The sequence below is a fragment of the Nyctereutes procyonoides genome, unplaced genomic scaffold (assembly GCF_905146905.1).
Source record: "Nyctereutes procyonoides isolate TBG_1078 unplaced genomic scaffold, NYPRO_anot_genome, whole genome shotgun sequence".
Classification (NCBI taxonomy): domain Eukaryota; kingdom Metazoa; phylum Chordata; class Mammalia; order Carnivora; family Canidae; genus Nyctereutes; species Nyctereutes procyonoides.
The window spans coordinates 39,123,094-39,137,136 of NW_026575139.1; the positions used below are offsets into that span (position 1 = coordinate 39,123,094).

Genomic DNA, 14,043 nt, shown 5'->3' on the forward strand with positions numbered 1-14,043 from the left:
TTAAAGAGGATACCGTCTAGACATATCTTTTTTTCTTCCTGCCATTTTCTTTTTTTTTTTTTTTTTTTTTAAATTTATTTATTTATGATAGTCACAGAGAGAGAGAGAGAGGCAGAGACAGAGGCAGAGGGAGAAGCAGGCTCTATGCACTGGGAGCCCGACGTGGGACTCGATCCAAGGTCTCCAGGATCGCGCCCTGGGCCAAAGGCAGGCACCAAACCGCTGCGCCACCCAGGGATCCCTCTTCCTGCCATTTTCAATAGGACATTTCTCTGTGGAAGCTGTGGACACACTCCCTGCTTGATATCATTGAGTGTCTCTTAGCCGTATGGCACTTACCTGACATCTCTGTTTGATGTTTTACAGTTTTTATGTTATAGTTTCAGTTCACATCAAGCCCAACAATGAGACATCGAACCACGTCTGCATCCCTGTTGCAAACACCTGTGTTCGGTTTTTTGGCGGACACCTGTCAGGTTTTCACTGTTGTTAGGTGTCAGAATTCTCAACGGTGGCCATGCCAACATGTGACTTGATCTTAGTAAGAAGACTATGAAAAAAATCCATTAGGTCCATGACCAGGGAGCTCACTCAATGCCAGACTGGGCATCCTGAGTGCAGTGGGACACCCTTAGCTAGTGCTGGTTCAGCAAGAGCGAAAGGGAGTTTATGTAATGTGTGTTGTGCTTGGGAGTGGGAATAGTGTGAAGTGGTGGGAGGATTTGTTGTCTGTCACTAGAGGTGGTTACTCAACTGTCATTATTGCCCACTTGATTGCTGTTAGTGTCACTGCGAATCCTTGGTGTTATGAAGTAATCCGTGTCAAGTCATCCTGGGAATAAGGAAGCATTAGTTGTGAGGATGTACTTTCCATTCCAGGTGACAGACACAACTTGAAGAAATTTTCAGGGTGAACTCTGTGAACCTTTCTTACCAGGACTGCAGTGTTTTCTGGAGATTCTCAGGAGAAATAGAATTTTTAAGTCTTTGATCCCTATTACTTGGTATCTGTTATATCTGGTAAACCAAGAGCAATTCCTTCTTTTAGAGGTTCATTTTTTTTCTTTTTCTGTGTTATTTTAATATGAAATAATTGTGTGTGTGTGCATGTTTTTTTTTGAATAAGTATTTTTTTAAAATTTATTTATTCAGAGAGAGAGAGAGACTGAGAGGCAGAGACACAAGCAGAGGGAGAAGCGGGCTCCATGCAGGGAGCCTGACACGGGACTCGATCCTTGGTCTCCAGGATCAGACCCCAGGCTGCAGGCTGTGCTAAACTGCTGCGCCACAGGGGGTGCTTGTGTGTGTGTGTGTGTGTGTGTGTGTGTGTGTGTGTGTGTGTGTGTGTGTTTGTTTTACATTGGTCTGCATGCTTATTTAGGATTCAAATAGGCGAAAATAAAATTTGGGGTTTAACAGAATTACCAAACTCAGAAAGCACTATCCTGTAACCTTTAAATACAACATGGGAGTATAATTTGAATGAGTTCTTTTTTATTTTATTTTATTTTAGTTTATTTTAGTTTAGTTTAGTTTAGTTCTTCCTTTAGATTCAGTTCTTTGGATCAGTGGTCTCCTTATGGTTTTTGGTACAATTATTTGTTGAATATTTATTTCATATCATTGCCCTCTGTGTTCAGAGCTGTTCATGACATCATTGTTGCTCTTGGGTGTAACTAGTTGAAAGACTGGCTGAAATACAGATGACTTTCTCTTTAGTTTTTTTTTTTTAAGATTTTATTTATTTACTCATGAGAAAGAGAGAGAGAGGCAGAGACACAGGCAGAGGGAGAAGCAGGCTCCACACAGGGAGCCTGACGTGGGACTCGATCCCGAGTCTCCAGGATCATGCCCTGGGCCGAAGGTGGCGCTAAACCGCTGAGCCACCCAGGCTGCCCTCTCTTTAGTTTTTATGAACGGAAAATTAATGTGTACAACTCCGGTTTGTTTAGTACCTATTGTTATTTTTCAAAAATTTTTTAAATTTAAATTCAATTTAGCTAACATATAGTGTATTATTAGTTTCAGGGATAGAATTTAGTGATTCATCAGTGGCATCTAGCACTCAGTGCTCATTCCATCAAGTGACCTCCACACCTGTTGTTCTTATATTTTGCTTTTGTGCTTGCTGCAAGATTATTTGGAGAATGTTTTACTAATTGTTTATTAATTGTTACTCTGTGTTTCTTTAGATGTACCCCATTGTTCATTGTTTATGCATTCATTTGCCTGTCCATCTGTTCAACAAATACTTTTTGAACACTGCTGATGGCCAAGCACTGTGCTCATCATTGGTGATACAACAGAGGACAAGATCATCTTTCCTTTTATCCAGTACTTTTCCACCTTTCTGGGTCAAACTGCAATAAAATACATTACTTTGGTAATATTTGGAAAGGTGATCATATCTTTTTGTTACTGATCGTTCCACAGAAAATTGCAGCAGGGTACCGGTGACATCCTATTACAGGTGTTTAACAGCTACAAGATGATTATAGGCTCCTACAAAATAAGAAAATTCTCTGGTTGACAAAGATAAGGAGGAAATAAGGTTATACTAAAAGCCTCACTCCAGTAAGGCTTGTCTTCCTCTTGTCTTCTCAGCACAGTTCCTGAAACATCCTTTTTCTAGAGCTATCTATCTCCTCAGGCTTGCAATATGATTCCTCAGGTACTAAAAGTGACAAAATAGTAAACCTTTTAAGTTCCTTTGTGTTGAAGGGTGGGGTTGGTGGTATAAGGGGAAGACTTTCCTTTCTCATCTCCCATGGCAGTTGGGGCCCTTCTTTCCTTCCCAGTATGAAAGGAATCCTCCAAGAGAATACTCCTCTGATGTGGAGTAAACATCTCATGTTGGGCATTTCAGGACAGGGAGGAGGAGACGGAAGGCTCTACCAGGGTGGGTGAGTGTGGGAGAGATTATGAGACATGTTGATCTAAGCAATGTCATTCAAATCACCTCACGAAGGTAGTGATCAGTTTGTTGGCCATGGCTTGCTGATGTGCAGCCTGACTTTTTGAGGTCCTTTTCATTATTTTTAGTTCTATGCCTTATTTTTTCTGACTTTTTTTTAAAAGACTTTATTTATTCATGAGAGATACAGAAAGAGAGAGACAGAGAGACAGAGAGAGAGAGAGAGAGAGAGAGAGGCAGAGACACAGGCAGAGGGAGAAGCAGGCTCCATGCAGGGAACCCGATGCGGGACTTGATCCCAGGACCCCAGGATCATGCCTTGAGCCAAAGGGAGACCCTCAACTGCTGAGCCACGAAGGGGTCCCTATTTTTTCTGACTTTATTGAGATATCGTTGAGAAATAAAATTGTATTTAGAGTGTACATTTTGGTGACTTGGTAGATGCATAACATTGTAAAAGGGTTCCCACCATTGGATTAATTAACACAGCCATCACCTGGCATATTTACTTTTTTGGTGTGAGGACATTTAAGCTTTGTTCTCTTAGCAAATCCTAGTGATAGAATACAGTGTTATCATCTGTAGTAGTCACCATGTTATACATTAGACCTTTAGACTTTATTCATCTTAGAGCTGACAGTTTGTACCCTTTTACCAATCTTTCCCTGTTTTCTCCATGCTGTAGCCCCTGGCAACCACTTTTCTACTTTCTGTTTTTATGAGTTAGACTTTTTTTAAAATTTAGATTCCACCTATAAGTATTACCATGTAGTATTTGTCTCTCTCTGTCAAACTTCTTTCACTCAGCATAATGTCCTTCGGTTTCATCCATGTGGCAAATGATAGGATTTCCTTCTTTTTAAAGGTTGAATAATATTCTATTGTATGTATATTGCATCTTCTTTATCCATTCATCTGTCAGTGGACATGTAGGTTGTTTCCATACCTATTGGCTATTGTGAGTTATGTGGCTATGAACACCGGAGTAGAGATATCTCTTTGGGATAATGCTTTTTGCTTCCTTTGGATATATACTGAGAAGTGAGATTGCTGGGTTATACAGCTCTATACTTTAAGGGGGAGGAATTAACTGAGCTTATTGTGGGTCAAGTAGAAGTTGTCCTTGGTAGGTGGTAGTGGTCAGTGGTCAACAGCTCAGTGATGAGAGCTGAAAACTCAAGGGCTTTACCTTTGTGTTCCTAGGGGACCAGTATCATATTGTCACAATCATTCCATCAAGTACAACCTGTTTAGGTTTGTGGAAGGAAAAGGCAGCTGAAAGTGATTTTATAGTGCTTTAAAAATGAAGATACGTTCTTTTTAGTCTATGGCCAGTTTCTGTCTGCAGGAGGAAAGTCAGGAAAGCCATCAAATAGTTGTGATGATCCCTGATAGTTTTCTCCAAATTCCAGTGACCCCATACTTTTTTCTCTATCCAACTTCTTCCTCAGCTTCTCTTTAATTAGAGTCCCTGGTCCATCTTTATTTCCCCTCCAGCTTTACTGGGATATTATTGACATATAACATATGTCAACATATGTTTAAGGGACACAATGTGATGATTTGATACACATATATATTGCAAAATGGTTACCCCAATAAGGTGAGTTAACATTTCCATCTCCTCGCATAAAGACTACTTTTTTCAAGATTTTATTTATTCATGAGAGACACACACAGAGAGAGAGGCAGTGACACAGGCAGAGGGATAAGCAGGCTCCATGCAAGGAGCCCGATGTGGGACTCCATCCTAAGACTCCAGGATCACGCCCTGAGCCGAAGGCAGACGCTCAACTGCTGAGCCACCCAGGCATCCCATAAATACTATTTTTTAAGAGTTTATTTATTTGAGAGAGAGAGAGACAGAGAGAGAGACAGAGAGAGAAAACGAGTGGGAGGAGGGCAGAGGGAGAAGACTGCCTGTAGAGCAAGGAGGCTGGCAAGGGAGTTGATCCCAGGACTCTGAGCTAAAGGCAGATGCTTAACCGACTGAGTCACCCAGGTGCCCATAAATACTATTTTTTTTGCGGTGATAATATAAATTTAAGGTCTACTCTTGTAATAACTTTCAAGTATGCAATACAGTATTGTTAATTATAGTCACCATACTGTACATTATATCCCCAGGACTTACTTGTGTTACTGTGGGAGTTTGTATTACTGTGAACCCTTTGCCTGGTTCATCTTTTTTTTTTTCTTTAAGATTTTCATTTATTTATTTGAGAGAGAGAGAGAGAGAACAAGTAGGGGAAGTGGTAGGTAGAGGGAAAAGCATATTCCCCATGGAGCAAAGAGCCCAAGGCGGGGCTCAACCCCAGGATTCTGGGATCATGACCTGAGCTGAAGGCAGATGCTTAACCAACTGACCTACCCAGGTGTCCTTACCTGGTCCATCTTTAATCACTTCCTTGACACACAGTCAACCACCTCCCTTCCCACATCCCTCCGCCACTGAACTCTTCTAGCAAAATTTGCTGCTGGTTAAATCTCTCTGCCTACGCTAGTCTACCACCCATGCCTGAACCCAAGCAGCTGAATGTGGCTGGAGAAAAACACAACCCCCTCAGCCTGTCTCACTTTAAATTTATGATGTCACATCTCAGGTGGGCCCATAGGGCTGCCTGCCAGTCCTATCACATTTCCCTAGGGAATTCACTTGCCCATTCTCCAAGATGACTATTTCACACTTTTTCCTCTCACCTCCAAACACCAACATTTCTTTTTTTCCTTCTTAGTTTCTTTTTTGACTGAGAAAACAAAAGAAATATGAAGACAACTTTCTTTTTTTTTATTATAAATTAATTTTTATTGGTGTTCAATTTACCAACATACAGAATAACACCCAGTGCTCATCCCGTCAAGTGGAAGACAACTTTCATATATTCCCATCACCAGATCTATCCTTCTGCCTGCACTCGTGCCCACTGCAGTGGAGGAGGTGTCTGAGCCAGCCTGTGCACTGGATCCCATCCCTTCTCAGTCACAAGAAAGAAACAGCCTTATACAGTGGCCATTATGAGACAAGCTTAGTCCTTAGTACTTTATGTATTAACTCATGTAACCATACAACAGCCCCGAGAGGTAGGAAGAACCCCAGTTTTACAGATGAGGAAGATGAGGTACAGTAATGTGTCCAAAATCACAGAGTCATAGTACTTTGGTGTGGCTTGAGTCCATGTGTACAACCCCTTGCCATACCTCATCTCCAGACATTCCCCAGCAGCCCTCTCCCCTCTCTCCTGAGTCATCATTACCCCCCCTGCCACTAGATCTTACCCATCAACTTACAAGCAAATTCTAGTATCTCCTATTTTCAGAAGCTACCCTGGACCCCCATATCTTCCTCTAGCTACCCTCTTCCATCCCTCTTCTTTTTTTTTTTAATTTTATTTATTTATGATAGTCACACACAGAGAGAGAGAGAGGCAGAGGCACAGGCAGAGGGAGAAGCAGGCTCCATGCAGGGAGCCTGATGCGGGACTCGATCCCAGGACCCCAGGATAACGCCCAGGGATGAAGGCAGGTGCTAAACCCCTGAGCCACCCAGGCATCCCAAGGCTTTTGTTTCTGCTGTTCCTTCTGTTCCCTGTTGCCGGGAATGCTCCTGTAGATATTGACCTAAATTAAACAATAGAATTCATTATTTTGATATAATCTCTGTTCAAACTTTACCTTACCAGAAAAGTTTTCCTTGATCTCCCCACCCAAAAAAAAGCAGAGATTGACATTTTCCATCTTCTTATCAGTTTTTTTTTTCTTATCAGTTTTAATCAGAGTGTAATGTTGTATCATCTGTTGTGAGCTGTGTGTCTCACTGAGTGGCATATTCGCTCCAGGAAGGCAGAGACGGTACTGGTTTATTCCTACTGTCTGGAACTAGGTGTTTGAGAAATAGTCATTGAATTTTTGGAATAGTGAGAGGTATTAAGTCCTACAAAGTTAAAGTTTTTATAAGAATGAAAAAGATAAGATGTACTATTTTTTAAAAGTTAAAAAAAACCCTGTAAACAACAGGTGAAAAGGAATCTGTATGGAGAATATTATCTAGAAGCAGAAAAAGAGAGTGTCGGAATTCCTGTGTAGCTCTGATCTTCCCGCTTCCCTTCTCCACTATTTCATGTGGAGAGCCAAGAGAAGAGACCAGGGGAAGGTTCTCAGTTTTATGAGCTCTCATCTGGGGCTTCAGGGTGTATCCATGGTGAGGGAGGAGCCTTGAAGTATTCCTAGAAAATTAAAATTGGTGAAGCAAAGTAAAATTGGGGATTTTCTGTTTCCTAAATTCACTCCGCTTGAAGCATTGAATGTGACAAATTGTGAATTTAATTCTTAGGATGATGATAATGATTTTTTTCAAGTGTGCTTTTCTGACTGCCTTCGATCAATATCCTATTTCCTAATCTCCTTTAGAGTTGAATTGAGAATGTTGATGTAGTTGTTTCCACTTTCTTGGGTCAATTTTCCAACAGGAGCCAGGAGTGGATATATGTACCTCTCATTTAACATCTTCTACTCACTGATATGGAAGGAGAATAGAAGGAAAATTATGCCAAAATAATGAATTTTTTTGTTTAGTATTATAAGATACAAAAGGATTGGGACACTCTTGAAATTCTGTTAGTATTTTAGTGTATTTTCTCATGGGCAGATCTTTTTTTTTTAATATTTTATTTATTTATTCTTGAGAGACACAGAGAGAGAGAGAGAGGCAGAGACACAGGCAGAGGGAGAAGCAGGCTCCATGCAGGGATGGATCCCGGGACTCCAGGATCATGCCCCGAGCCAAAGGCAGGCATTCCCACCCCCCTTTTTAAAATTAAAGTATAGTTGACACACAATGTTACATTAATTGCAGCTGTACAGCCTAGTGATTCCACAAGTCTATACTTTATGCTACGTTCACCACAAGTGTAGCTACAACCTGTCACCATACAATGCTATTACAATACTATGGGCTGTATTTCCGATTTTGTGCCTTTTATCTCTGTGACTTATTCATTCCATAACTGGAAGCCTGTATCTCCCACTCCTGTTTGCCCAACCCCCATGCGTTTTCCCTCTGGCAACCATCAGTTTGTTATCTGTATTTATGGGTCTGTTTCTCCTTTTTGTTTATTTGTTTATTGATTTGTTCTGTTTTTTAGATTCCCCATGTGAATGAAATTATATGGTATTTGTTTTTCTCAGTCTGACTAATTTTGTTTAGCATAATACCCTCTAGGTTCATCCGTGCTATTGAAAATGGCAAGATTTCACTCCTTTTTATGGCTGAGTAGCATTCTGTGGTGTGTGTGTGTGTGTGTGTGCGTGCGTGTGTGTATCACATATATATGTATATATATATACATCTATATATATATGTGAATGTGTGTGTGTGTATATATATATATATATGTATATATATCACTTCTTTATCCATTCACCTGTCCATGGATACTTGGGTTGCTTTCATATATTGGCTATTGTAAATAATGCCACAATAAACATAGAGCTGCATGTATCTTTTTGAATTCGTGTTTTCATTTTCTTTGGGTAGAATTACTGGATCATATGGTATTTCTATTTTTAATTTTTTGAGGAATCTCCATAAGTCTTCCACAGTGGCTGTACCAATTTGCATTCCTACCAACAGTGCATGAGGGTTCCTTTTTCTCCACATCTTCAGTAACACTTATTTTTCTCATCTTTTTGTTTCTAGCCATTCTGACAGATGTAAGGTGATATCATTGAGGTTTTGATTTGTATTTCCTTGATGATTAGTGATGCTGAGTATCTTTTTATCTGTCTGTTGGCAATCTGTATATCTTCTTTGGAAAAATATCTATGCAAGTCTTCTAATTTTTAAACTGGATTATTTGTTTCTTAGGGATTGGGTTCTATAATTTCTTTATATATTTTGGATATGAAATTGTGGGTACATCTTCAGTGACCTCCAGCAAAAAAAGGGAAGGGATGTTTCCTACCTTCGTAAATATAAACTAATAAAAATTTATATTTCCTGAACTGTTACTCCATGTACACATGCTCTCTAGTAATTATCTGACACCATACACCTATGGTGAGCACATGATCTTGCAAGGCCCACATCACCCAACTTTGGCTATGAAATTTGTTTGAAAAAGTCAACTACAATTATTTTGTAGTGTTTGGGTCATTTCAAAAGATTCATATGTAGGCATTTACTGTGTTCCTTTGTGTTTCTTGGTGATTTCTTTTTTCCTAGAGGGAGAAGAAGATGAGGATGAAGAGGATGAGGAGGAGGAAGAGGAAGAAGAGGAAGATGAGGAAGAAGATGAAGAAGATAAAGAAGGAGAGACCCTGGATGAGAGCTTGGATGGTGATGCTGAGCTGCCTGGGTTTACTCTCCCTGGCATCACGTCTCAAGAACCTGGCTTGGAGCAGGAAAATCTGGGCCCGTTGGAGGGAGCTACCTACCAGGTGCCAGACGCTATCGAGTGGGAACAGCAGAATCAGGGCCTGGGTAAGAGTCACTCGTGTTTCTTTCTTCCTTCCCCCTCTCCTCCTTTTATTTTCTTAAGGTGGCAGCTTGCTTTCTTGGCATCAATTATGGAGCAAAATGGACTTTCTGGTTATGTTTATGGATGGTTCATTTCAGAAAAGTTATCAGTTTTTTCTTAGATGTTTATATTTAGTGTGCTCTTAAATAGCTAGCCTCCAAATAGTCTCCAGCTGCCCACTGAGAGCACAGTTACCTAGTTTTTGGAAGGAATTCCATCTTTCCTTCCCAGCTGGAAGACAACTATTGGTTTTGGGAGGACTTCCAAATGGAGAGAAGACATGAGTAACCAGTGTGCTGAACAAGCAGCATGAATGGTCTGCAGTCAGAAAACAAATATATGGAGTTACCTTCTGTCCCTGTAGAATTTGCTTCCTAGGGGAAATTCTTCCCCCACTTCTGAGTGTGCGCTCAGCAGGCTTGTTACTTTTCGGTTTCTTCTTAGGTTTTATTTGGTTGGCAGATACAGTCTCAGTTTAGCAGTCAGTGTCCAGACACCTACGTACTTGCTGTCTCTCGGGCATGGCCCAAATTATCCTGGAGAGGCTCCATGGGTGCAGGCTGACCTCACCTCTGACACTCTCTTCCCCATCAGCAGGGAAGCTCCTTGGTCTCTCTCCTTTTGGCTTTTTCTGGAGAGATGCTATAAGCTCTGGTGATTCCTTGAGGCCTTACTCTCTTCATTTGAGGTAAGATGATCTCTTCTCTAAAGAAATACCCTCTCTGAAATTCTCTTAGTCTTTAACAGCCCCTTTTACAACCTTCAGTGCAGCAGAGGTTAGGTTTATTTTTTAAAATTTTTAAAAAAGATTTTATTTATTCATGAGAGACACCGAGACATAGGCAGTGGGAGAAGCAGGCTCCCTGCTGGGAGCCTGATGCGAGACTTGATCCCAGGACCCCGGGATCACGACCTGAGCTGAAGGCAGATGCTCAGCCACTGAGCCATCCAGGCACCCCAGCAGAGGTTAGGTTTAAAAGTCACATAACTAATGTTTGGCAATTTCATTGAAAATTTGGATGTTGGTCTGGAACTTTGCTCTGGAATATCATGCTAGTGTATTATGGTGCCTTGATTGAAATATCCAATTTCGAATCTTATTGCATATGATTTCTTAAAGATCATTCTCCTCTTTCATGAAAACTTTTAGATCAGTGGTGAGAAAGGGTGAGTACATTAATACAAGTGCAGAGCAGGAAAATCACTGTGTCAAGTTATTGCATGATTGTGTAGTTTAAAATAAGCTCCTTTTTTTTTTTTTTTTAAATTTTTATTTATTTTATGATAGTGACACACAGAGAGAGAGAGAGAGAGACAGAGACACAGGCAGAGGGAGAAGCAGGCTCCATGCATCGGGAGCCCGACGTGGGATTCGATCTGAGGTCTCCAGAATCGCGCCCTGGGCCAAAGGCAGGCGCCAAACCGCTGCGCCACCCAGGGATCCCTAAAATAAGCTCCTTTTAAAATAAGATTTTGTTTAATTATTTAAGAGAGCACGTTCATTTGTGCATATGAGTCGGGGTGGGGGACAGAGGGAGAGGGAGAAGCAGACTCCCCGCTGAGCAGGGAGCTCCGTGCAGGACTTAATCCCAGGTGCCCAAGATCATGACCTGAGCTGAATGCAGATTCTTTACCAACTGAGCCACTCAGGCACCTCAGGATTTTATTTTTTTTAAAGATGAAATTAGACTTGGTAAAACTTTTAAAGGTTTGTGGTCTAAGGAGGAATACTTTTCTTTGATGAACTGTCCTTTTGATCTGGTTAATTAATTCATCCAACAAACCTCACTGAGCACCTACTCTGTTCCTGGCACTTTGCATGGGGACAGAGAGGAAAGCCAGAGTGGTGCCTTTCTTTGATTAGAGCAGAACCCACTTCATAAAGTTTCAGTGTGGGGAGGGTGAGTTTTATAATAAAAGTAGGTTATTAGAGGGCAAAACAGAAATGTGGAAGGGGGTCCTCCTATCCTGCCTCCTGATTCCAGCCCCATGCATAGCTAAGTATTTTTAAATTAGAGATAACAATTTAGTGATTTGTTATGCTTTTTTTAAATAAATATTTTATTTATTTATTCATAGAGACAGGGAGGGAGAGACACAGGCAGAGGGAGAAGCAGGCATCATGCAGAGAGCCTGACATGGGACTCGATCCAGGGTCTCCAGGATCACGCCTGGGCTGCAGGCAGCGCTAAACCACTGCGCCACTGGAGCTGCCCATTTGTTATGCTTTTAAAAGTGATTCCCGTAAGTCCTGAGGGTTTTTTTTTTTTTTTTTAACATATCAGAGTTTTTCTTATTATAATTATTTACCATTTCTCCAGATATGTATTACCTTTTACTGTCACTTCCTTTTCTGATAAATTCATTCTATCAACATGTTTTTAGCACTGAGTTTCCTGAAAACCAAAGAAGGAACAAATTGTCCAAGCTGTTTTTTTTTTTTCTTTCTTCTCACTTTGGGAAGACTGTGTTTGAGTAGTGTCTGGCACTAGAATTTTATTTGCTCATCACCTTTTTCTTGGAGTCACAGGGATATCTCCTAGTCACTCACAACCAGTAATAACTTCTGGATCAACATTAATTGATAACAGTTTTCTAAATACTCTCAGGTCAGATGAGGTAGAGGAAAACCTCTCCTATTTGTGATGGATTTTGTGGTAGGTGGGGTAGTGGCTCCCCAAAGATGTCTGTGTCCTAATCTTTGAAGCTTGTGAATTTGTTATGTTTCATGGTAAAAAGGACTTTAGTGAGGTGATTGAGTTAAGAATCTTGAGATGGGAGGTTATTCTGGATCATCTGGGGGGCCAATATAATCACATATGTCCTTATAGGGGGGAGGTAGGAGAGTCAGAGTCAGAGGAGATGTGATGAGAGAGGCAGAGGTCAGAGTGATGTGGTCATGAGCCAAGGAATGCTAGCTGCTCCCAGAAGCTTCAAAAGGCAAGGAAATTGATTCTCCCCTGAACCTCTAAAATACAGTCCTGCATATACCTTGATTTTAGCTAAGACCCATTTCAGACTTTTGACCTGCAGAACTATAAGATGTTAAATTTGTGTTGTTTTGAGCCACAAAGTTTGTGGTAATTTCTTACAACAGAAATAGGAAACTAATAGAGATTTCAATAAGTACTTTATGGGAAACATCATTTTAGAATGTAGAGCTGCATGGTAGCTATAGTCAGAGTGTGAACATTGTAAACTTAAATGTAGTTTCTTCTTTTTTTTTCTTTAGATATATTTATTCTAGAGAGAGAGTGTGCATGGGCACATGTGTGAGCTGGGGGTGAGCAGACTCCCCACTGAGCATGAGGCCCAAAGCAGAGTTCAATCCCAGGACCTGATACCATAACCTGAGCCCAAATCAAGAGCTGGCCACCCAACTGACTTAGCCACCCAGGTGCCCTAACTGTAGTTTTTTTCCTGAATGAGTCATTAAAAGTGCAAAAATTGAGAACTTTCAAAAAGTAATTCTATTTAATATAACACTCTTATTGACCTTCAGACCTGTTTTCTGGTCGGTTATTTTATTTATAGATTACCACATCATATATTATAATATGAATGATATTCCAAAGCAAATGCTAAAACCCATATAAACCTTTAAAAATGAACAGATTGAAGTGGGTAGCTGGGATTGACTAAAAATAACACAAACTCTTTGAATAGATTATAGTTTCATTTCCTGTGAAGTAACATGGGCAGAAAACTTAGATGACTTTCTAAGGCAAAGCAGTAGATTCATGGCCTCGTATTCTCTGAACTACTGCTTTCTGCATTGTCACATACACGTCGCCTCTACAGCGTTGGAGGGAGAGAGCTCAGCTGTTTCTTCTTTTTTTTTTAACGATTGTATTTATTTATTTGAGAGAGAGAGTGAAAGCATAAGCAGGGGGAGGCAGACTCTCCACTTGTGGGGCTTGATCCTAGGACGCTGAGACCATGACCTGACCTGAAGGTAGATGCTTAACTGAGCCACCCAGATGCCCCGAGAACTCAGCTTCTTGATCTTGCTGTGAAGTGTGAGTGGAATGAACTGTATGTTGTCAGGATAGAATTAGGAGCAAAAGTCTCCTATTCTGGCTGAGGGGGATAGATTGGTAAAATGCTAGTAGCACGCAGGAAGTTCTTTATACACATATGCAGAATCAATTTCTTCTCTTATCTAACAAGTTCATTTTCAAATTTATTGACAAAGACCTGTACAGAGAGCAGACGTGGTGACTCACACCACTTCTGATCCTGTTATGTACTATATAATAAATCATACAACTATGCCTTTTATCGTATAAAATCAATATGACCAAAGTTGAGTCAACACATCCATTTTAATGCCAAAACATTTCCAATGTAATTAATACCTAGGGATTCTTTCCTTTTTGCATTCTATCTCTGTCAGGATACCTTTAGCTATAGGTAGTGGGAACCTTAAGTTAAGTTTGTTTAAAGAGTAAAGAAATATGTTTTCTTTGAAAACAAAACAGTCCTTGGTGTGTTGACTTTTCCCCTGGACTGTCTTCCTTATGGTTGCAATGGCTGCAGTCGCTTCGGGTGTCATACCCAGAGAAGACATTGTCCAGAGAAAAGGAAACTGTCTCTTCACTGTTTCTTTCTTAA

The 14,043-nt window shown here is 40.6% G+C and overlaps 1 protein-coding gene across 6 annotated transcripts in view; it reads left to right on the forward strand.

Annotated features, from left to right (window-relative positions):
* The window catches only part of ARMH4 (armadillo like helical domain containing 4), a 195,055-nt gene that overhangs the window by 103,195 nt on the left and 77,817 nt on the right, over positions 1 to 14,043 (forward strand). For all 6 annotated transcript variants that reach the window (XR_008661646.1, XM_055303871.1, XM_055303869.1 and 3 more), the window contains one exon: positions 9,135 to 9,392. Coding sequence is in view for 5 of the 6 variants with exons in the window: in XM_055303871.1 (XP_055159846.1) it covers positions 9,135 to 9,392 (258 nt within the window). In the remaining variant the exon portion in view is untranslated. The remainder of the gene's footprint in view (positions 1 to 9,134; positions 9,393 to 14,043) is intronic.